The sequence below is a fragment of the Gossypium arboreum genome, chromosome 4, assembly GCF_025698485.1.
Source record: "Gossypium arboreum isolate Shixiya-1 chromosome 4, ASM2569848v2, whole genome shotgun sequence".
Taxonomy (NCBI): Eukaryota; Viridiplantae; Streptophyta; class Magnoliopsida; order Malvales; family Malvaceae; genus Gossypium; species Gossypium arboreum.
In genome coordinates this window covers 82,912,189-82,920,775 of record NC_069073.1, presented here as the reverse complement: position 1 = coordinate 82,920,775, position 8,587 = coordinate 82,912,189, and the positions used below count along the sequence as shown (strand labels likewise).

General features: G+C 36.2%; 1 protein-coding gene across 1 annotated transcript; it reads left to right on the top strand.

Moving 5' to 3' along the window:
* Positions 1-2,451: 2,451 nt before the first annotated feature.
* LOC108457688 (signal recognition particle 54 kDa protein, chloroplastic) lies at positions 2,452-8,535 on the top strand. Its single transcript, XM_017756763.2, has 15 exons — positions 2,452-2,741; positions 2,898-3,030; positions 3,114-3,181; positions 3,271-3,372; positions 3,509-3,661; positions 3,745-3,822; positions 5,388-5,513; positions 5,606-5,708; positions 6,149-6,249; positions 6,433-6,570; positions 6,644-6,787; positions 6,985-7,060; positions 7,719-7,804; positions 7,882-8,007; positions 8,183-8,535. Exons 1-15 carry the CDS (start codon positions 2,586-2,588, stop codon positions 8,288-8,290), a joined length of 1,698 nt encoding a protein of 565 aa, XP_017612252.1. The 5' UTR covers positions 2,452-2,585; the 3' UTR covers positions 8,291-8,535.
* Positions 8,536-8,587: the final 52 nt, after the last annotated feature.

Sequence of the window (8,587 nt, the reverse complement as noted above, 5' to 3'; positions counted from 1 at the left end):
ACATATTCATCTCCATGGGTTTCAGGCCTTCATAAAAGTACTGGAGCAAAGACTGTTCCGTTATACCGTGTTGTGGGCAACTTGCACACAACTTCTTAAATCGCTCCCAATAGTCGTACAGAGACTCTGCGTCTTTTTTCCTTATTCCTACGATTTCTCTTCTTAACTCGGCTGAACGCGACGCTGGAAAAAACCTGTTAAGAAATAAGCGAGATAGATTAGCCTAAGTTGTAATGGATCCAAAAGGTAAATAAAATAACCATTCCCTAGCTGAATCTGCTAGGGAAAAAGGGAAAGCGCGCAAATTAATTTGATCCTCAGTTACCCCCTGAGGTTTCATACTAAGGCAAACCATATGAAATTCTTTCAAATGCTTGTGGGGATTTTCGTTCTGTAACCCCCTAAAAGTTGGCAGTAGCTGGATCAAGCCTGATTTTAATTCAAAATCAGTATCCATAGTAGGATACGCGATGCATAGTGGCGGTTGTTCTGTCGGCACTTTGGCCAGTTGTCGAATTGTCTGAGCCATAGCTTGAGGTGCTAAATTAGGGTTTTTGTCAACCCTAGTGTTAAGCACTTCTTCAGAGGAATCGACTTCTACTTTTTCGCCTTCAAAAGTTTGAGTAGGGTTTTCGTTAACCCTAGACTCTGCTTCGTCATCGATTCTGATTTTTGGCGGTGGATTACTTTAAGTCCCAACCACCGCTGACTGCTTTTTCTTTAGCTTTGTTTCCTTGCGATTAGCTCTTGCAGTCTTTTCTATCTCTGAATCAAACGGAAGAGTTCCTGGAGCAGATTTGGTCATAAGAAACAAAAGACAATATTAGTACGTTACTGATCCCCAGCAACGGAGCCAAAATTTGATACGGTCGTTGAGAGCACCAAAAATATCCTATTCCATGTAAAATAATAAAAATAACAGTAAAGGGGAAGTAGGGTCAAATCCTCAGGAACCAGATTGTACGAATGCTCGTTTCTTGAAATCTTGGACAATTTCTTAGCCAAGAAACTTGCGTTCCTGAAAAAAAAATTAAAAACAGAATTAAGAATTTCGATTTGGAAAAATAAAAATAGTATTTAAATTAAATTGAAATTTTAAATTAAATAAATGACGGAAATTGAGATGGAGAATATATAAAAATAATAAAGAGAGTTAAAGGAAAAGGTATTCTTATTGGTAGATTCCAGCCTCCAGTTATCTCATTCCGCCTTGGGTTCAATCCTTGACTTTTAAATAACCCTTCTCAACTCAATTAAGCCAGTTATAGTGGAAGAGGACGCCTACGACTACCAGCTTCAAAGATTAGACTTACGATTTTTAGGGAACCTGACTCTAGCCAGTAATCTATGCTAGATCAACGCTTCTTAATGGCGAATCCCACGCCATTTTGTCTCTTTGGCTTGCCAACCTCTCACGTGATAAGTTAACAAACCGATGTGTAATCCTTCCAAAACATACAAAGCGACCGCCTTTGCATATCTTTGAAAAGCTTACTTAAAGGCCATGGATGAAGCGTCACCAGAAAGTGAGAAACGATGAATACTTGGCGAGAAGGCTAAGTACGGATTTTAGGCCTCAAGAACCCTTTTTGGGGAATATTGACAACTTTCGGTTAGATAGGTTTTAGTGGCTCATGATAATGGTGGAAAAGAAAATAAATGTAAAAATGGAAAAAGGGGATTTTATTGAAAGAAAATATGAAGAAACAAAAGCCTAAACTTTCAGAGGGAGAGTGTTTACAGAAAAGGATGAACACCCAATAGAGTCACTTCACCCCCTATTTATAGTGCTAGGGAGATAGTCTAATTTAACTTAAATTCTAAAAATATAAATACAATTAATTAAAGATAAATAAAGATAATTAAAATAAAATCTTAAAATTAAATAATCCTAATAATTATCTTAATATTAATTATCCTAATAAAATGGAATCTTATAAAATAAAATCTCTTCTTTTTACGTTTTTAGTCCTTGTGTCTTCCATGCTTGCACTTTTGGCACAATCTTTTTCCTGCGTTGTATATCAGCCCATTGTGTCTCCAAATTCGCACTTTTGTCCCTTAATTTTGCTGTTGCCTGCAAATCAGTCCCTAATCGATAAAAAGACATAAATAGTTTAAATTAGTAGGATTAAGCCCAGAATAAACATATGATTAATACATAAAAATGTGTTATTCTAGAGCATTATCAAAAATAAAACAAAATCACTATCCATGCTTATCTTTCCGAGCTTAGAATTCGTTTTTATTACATTGTGAATCGAGTTTGAGAGCATCGTTTTTGCTAATTTGTTTGTTTTCACCTAGTTTTTGTGTTATTTATCTGCTCAAGTAATATGGGTTCCTTCAAATTTTGCTTCTTTTTTTTTTTTTGTCATGTTCCATGGGTGGGGACAGGAAGGAAGAGTAGGTAGTAAAACGATGCGTTGAGAGGCGACGCAAAATAAAAAAGGTGAACCGGTATCAGGGAATCTAACGACAAGATAACGAACGGATCATATCTAAATACTCCGTGTCGACAGATAAACAGCTAAAGACATCCAAAAAAAGGAGGAAGGTAAAAAATATAGAAATCAACGGAAGCAATGCAAATTTCGACTACTGCTTCCCGCCTCTTCTCGGCGACTTTGGGTCCATTTTCGACCAACCGCAGCCCCACAAAACCTACTAAACTTGCCACTTCATGGGCCCCCTCCGCTTCCACCAATTTGGCTTCCCTTTCTTCCAGGAACTTGTTCACTGTAAGTAAAGCAAATCAATTTATCTACTTACCCTTTTTCTATTTGGTTGTCGGGAAATGCGTGAAAGAAATGAGTCGCCTGTTTGCTATTTGAATTGTTAAATTTTTTATTCTCTTTTTTTATATATATATATATAAATAATAAAAATGATGGCAGAGAGAGATATGGGGGTGGGTAAATTCCAAGACGGCCACTTCTAGGAGGGAAATGCGAGGTGTTGTAAGAGCTGAAATGTTTGGCCAACTCACCAGTGGTCTCGAAGCTGCTTGGACCAAGCTTAAAGGAGAAGGTTTGCACCTTGATTTTTCAAACTAGAAGTGGAACAAATCTTTATTAAAGTTAAACTTGGGTGGTAAAATTGTTGTGTTTCAGAGGTTTTGACAAAGGAGAACATTGTGGAGCCAATGCGTGATATTAGGAGAGCGCTTCTGGAAGCAGATGTAAGTGAGATTGGATGTTTCTTGGGATTTTTTTCAACTTCCGGTTGGTAATAAGGTTTTTTATTAACACGGTTGATATCTATTGACAGGTGAGTCTTCCTGTTGTTAGAAGGTTTGTCCAAGCTGTAAGTGACCAGGCTGTTGGAGTTGGCCTTATTAGAGGAGTAAAGCCGGATCAACAATTAGTTAAGGTACCAAGTATGAATTTCTATCATCAAAATGCACTTTGCCTGGATTTGTTTAACTTATCTGGTTCACAAACCTAGCGGCTGGATCTTTAGTTGGTGCTTTATGCATATCGTTGCTTAAGTTTACTTCTGGTTGCAGATTGTAAACGATGAGCTTGTGAAACTGATGGGAGGAGAGGTTTCTGAACTGGTCTTTTCAAAATCTGGCCCCACTGTTATATTATTGGCTGGTCTACAAGGGGTTGGAAAAACAACTCTTTGTGCCAAGTTAGCTAATTATCTTAAAAAGCAGGTGCCATTTGTATTGTTGCATATGAACATATGTAGCACTTTCCTTAAGCCTTGAATGATGTTGGAGCCTAATGTTGACTGCAGGGTAAGAGCAGCATGCTTATTGCAGGAGATGTATACAGACCTGCTGCTATTGACCAACTTGTTATTTTGGGTGAACAGGTACGAGGTTTTCATTGTCGATAAAGTTCTTTTATAAGTGTTCAATTGAACACATTGAACACTTTTGAGACATAAACTCCAACAAATTTAATTAATGGTTCTAATCAACCATCTAAGAAATAATCATTGACACATTGAAAGATGAAAAATAGAAGAAAACGAAAATAAGATATAATCCTTGATAAATTGAAATATGAAAAATAGAAGAAAACAAAAATAAGATATAATCCTTGACAAATCGAAAATAAGATGGATGATGGAAAGATTGTCTCCACAAATGGCTCTAGGCTACCCCTAAAGTTGAACCCTAGTAAATTGGCTAACCAACTCTCTAAGGCTGAACCCTAGTAAATTGGGGGTGAGAGTTCTCCCACGGTTTCAAAAAAAAAAAAAAAAATTATTAATCAAGGTCTCTTTAATGAATAATGGAGAGTCTTTAATTACATCAAAATAAAACTGTTGAGTATAATAAAACTGTAATTAATCTAAACAAAAAATAGTATATACAACTTGGGTCATATATCATAAAAAGTCTAAAAATTGAATCCAATATCATTTAAACTCGAATTAAAGCCCAGAACACGTAATTTCCCTTATTAATCCCGTCCAAAAATTCTGTTTACGTAGCCTTCACTAAAATGGTCATAACTTGAGCTCCCGGACTCGAAATTAAGTGATTCAAAGTGCGTTTCGAAACTAAGAAATAACTCTTCAAACGCTCTGCAGACATCTCAACCCATAACTGATTGAATCCCATCAAAAAATTAGTCGCAAGTTGACTAATCTTTCGAGCTTGAAAATTGACAGCTTGGTTGAATTGTCTTTAATAAATTTCATCCCATTTATGCATGTATATCTTCTGTTTTTCACTTTAGTTCTACATGATATCAATTATTCACTTCTCTTTCAAATTCATTTTTTTCTTCTACTGGATTTAAAAGAAGATCTTCTGACTTTAAGTCAAATATATGTCTAGTGTTAGCACCAGAGATGCTCACTTTGTGAGGTGAATGCATGGCATTTTACATTCTCTATACTGCTAACATGGAAGGTTGGACACTGAAGTTTCTTGTTGACTTGATGTGAATCATCTGTCCTAGTTGTGGTGGTCTAATGAACAATACTTGTGAGATGGTAATTTATTCTGGAGCAACTGTGTGCCACAAAGTTGGATATGTCGGTTTGCTTGTATTTCCAAATTTTATCACTCACTAAGACTGAACAAATGAAACAAAAATAGCTATCATAGAAGCTTTCCAGCAAAATATATCTTGTAAATAATTTTCGAATGATTTTTAATTTAAATGGAACTAATACTAGTTTCAGGCTAGTTAAAATACCTGATTGATGTGTGAAGAGATAGTCCAAGTAAATCAATGAAAATTTTAACATCCAGTTATTTGTTTTTTCTTTTTTTTACCTGTGACCATAGTTCCAATTTAGTTCATGAATTAAGAACTTCTTCGATTGGTTAACAATTTTTTTTTCACTCATCATTAGTCTTTTTGTCTTTTGACTTCTCACAAATGTTATTATTTCTCATATTCTATTATAGCTTGTGACAGGTAGGTGTTCCTGTTTATACAGCAGGGACTGAGATTAAACCATCCGAAATAGCAAAGCAAGGCTTAGAAGAGGCCAAAAAGAAGAAGATAGATGTAGTGATAATGGATACTGCAGGAAGGCTGCAGGTAATATTATAAGAATCTGTCATGAAAATTTTAATGATTCTTAAATGTCATCAATTTAATCTTCATGCAAATTGTTTCTAATTATTCAACAGATAGATAAAGGAATGATGGATGAGTTGAAAGAAGTGAAGAAAGTATTGAATCCCACAGAAGTTTTGCTTGTTGTGGATGCAATGACTGGCCAAGAAGCTGCTGGTACTTGGATTTCCAATTTTCTCCTTAAAAGATGCGACTTCCTTTTGTTTTCATTTATTTATTCTTTATAGATATTATGACTAATTTTATTCTAAGAATCTAATAGTCTCGTTTTCCTTGTTGTATATTGTACTTAAAGTACTAGCTAAACTTTCTTCCTGAGCTATACATTATGTACATTTCACTTTAGTACCTGTATTTATAGAGCATGTATCTTATTCAAGAAAACTTGCTGCCATTAGTGGCTACATACCAGGTGTCTATTGACAATTCATGCATAAATGAAGTTTTAGTTTTATAGTTGAAGTTTGCTCCTTCAGACCCATTTGAATGATTGCACATATATATTTATCTGTTACGTGCTTAATTTAGCTATTGCCAAGACAATAACTATGACATGTCCATGATAATCTTCTCATCATGTTTTTTTGAATTCACAGTGTTGGTCACAGCATTCAATGTTGAGATAGGCATTACTGGTGCCATTTTGACAAAGCTAGATGGGGATTCTAGAGGTGGTGCAGCCTTGAGTGTTAAAGAGGTTTGGCCGACCATTTCCTTTTATTTCCTTCACTTAGAGCTTATGTGCTAGAATCTCTTCCTTCTGAAGACATTTCATATTTAAGCAGTGGGGAGTCGTGACTCATGAAAATAGTTATTATAGAGTTTCTTTTGGCAAGTTTGGTCATTTTTGTTGTCTATTCTAAGTTAATGAACACTACAGGTGTCTGGGAAGCCAATCAAGCTTGTAGGACGTGGAGAGCGCATGGAGGACCTAGAGCCTTTCTATCCAGACCGCATGGCTGGACGTATTTTAGGAATGGGTGACGTTCTCTCATTTGTTGAGAAAGCACAAGAAGTCGTAAGTTTTTAGTGAATTTCATTCCATATCCTTTGATAGTAAGCATATAAATTAATGAAATTTTCCTGTATAGATGCGCCAAGAAGATGCTGAAGAGTTGCAAAAGAAGATAATGAGTGCGAAGTTTGATTTCAATGATTTCCTAAAGCAGACCCGTGCTGTTGCGCGGATGGGTTCCATGACCCGTGTTATTGGAATGATCCCTGGAATGGGGAAGGTATGAAAGTTGGGTTTCCTATTCTTTGGTGTTACTGTTTTTGAAAGGTTATGCAACCTTCTTGGTCCATTGAATTTAGCTGTACTGCTAGAATAACACTTTTGTGCATGTCCATCAATTAATTTTCTTTTTCTTATATAAAAAAAGGAAGTCTTCTTGGAAGAAACTGATTTACTGACCTATTCATTCACAAACAGGTTACGCCAGCCCAAGTTCGAGAGGCAGAGAAGAATTTAAAGTTAATGGAGGCAATGATTGAAGCCATGACACCAGGTCTCATGTTTTAACTGATTTTATTGTGGCAGTTTTCAACAGAAAAACTTGACAAAGCTTTTTTTATTCAAACAAAATTTATTTGATTAAAGATTGAAGTAGCTGCTTTAACTACCAAGTGGTATTGCTCCTGTAGACTATGCTCATTTTTTTTCTCTAAAATATTAAAGTCAACAAAAGATGAAGCCACATTGCTCTCCACTTACGTTTTATCAGTACATACTCTGTTACATCCTAGTATCCTTGAAAAGAGATAAAAATCTGCTTATTTTCTTTACACTCTCTCACTCTATCCAAGCTAGCAAGTTTGTTGGACCATGTCTGTGTATTGTTATATTGCTAGGTACAGCTATGTACAATCACATCATGTACCATGCCCTTCCATGGATGGTAGACTGTAGGTGTTTTGCTAGCCGGATTACACAATTAGGTTATTCTTGCTTTTGCTGAATGCCCTAAATTAGTGTAGCATGCAATACGCTTTCCTTAATGAGGTTTTCTCTGCAACTTGTTTCTGAATGCATATTTAGGAGGAATTGGCATTGATGATTAACTATGGTTTTGATAAAACAGTACATAAAGTTTGATGAATCTGTCTGTGCTTACTTGGAAACAATGTCTCTTGTTTTGCTTCTTTCTCCTTTCAATTTATTTTCAGAGGAAAGGGAGAAGCCGGAGTTATTGGCTGAGTCTCCTGACAGGAGGAGAAGAATTGCTAAAGATTCTGGTAAAACAGAACAGCAGGTATGGATTGCCACTACTTGTAGGATTTTTAAAATTTTAACTTGTGAATGAGATATATTTTCTGGGATCAATAATAGGTGAGTCAACTTGTTGCTCAACTCTTCCAAATGCGAGTTCGCATGAAGAATTTGATGGGTATCATGGAGGGTGGATCTATTCCTACATTGAGCAATCTCGAGGATGCAATGAAAGCAGAACAAACGGTATCTTGTCTGCAACTCTACAGATGCACACTTACGCAGAAAGTTTCATTCATATGACTATAAAACTGGTTCATGATTGATGGAATCCTATCAGGACTCATAATGCGAATTCAGTGATTTTTGGCAAGCTAGATTTTGTAATAATTGATGTTTGCATTTTTCTCCAATGTATTAGGCTCCTCCTGGTACAGCTAGAAGAAAGAGGAGATCGGAGTCGAGAAGGCAGTTCGCAGACTCGGCATCAACAAGGCCAAGCCCTCGTGGTTTTGGTGCAAAGAACTAGGAGGAACTCGAGTTTGAGGACCATAGGACTGTCCACTTATCTGCTTGCAGTGAAAGCGGAGTTACTGGCTTTTGTTAGGAGCTCCTGAAGCTCGTATCGTTCTCACATCATGGAGATGATCATCCTGCCACATTGAATGTAACAAAAGATAATGCACTTTTAAATGTGATTCATATCAAACAAAAGGCATTTTTCATGGGAAATTAAATTATGTTACCATGGCATCTTTCCTGATTGAGATGAAACGAGTTTTTAAAACTATAGATGAAAGTTGTCTGTTTGACATTTTACATGGTG

Bases quoted from the DNA above. Each gene is read 5' to 3' on its own strand.
- LOC108457688 (XM_017756763.2), top strand. From the start codon at position 2,586: ATGCAAATTTCGACTACTGCTTCCCGCCTCTTCTCGGCGACTTTGGGT. The intron at 7,061-7,718 runs GTCTCATGTTTT...ATTTATTTTCAG, and splicing joins GATTGAAGCCATGACACCAG to AGGAAAGGGAGAAGCCGGAG. The intron at 7,805-7,881 runs GTATGGATTGCC...GATCAATAATAG, and splicing joins CTGGTAAAACAGAACAGCAG to GTGAGTCAACTTGTTGCTCA.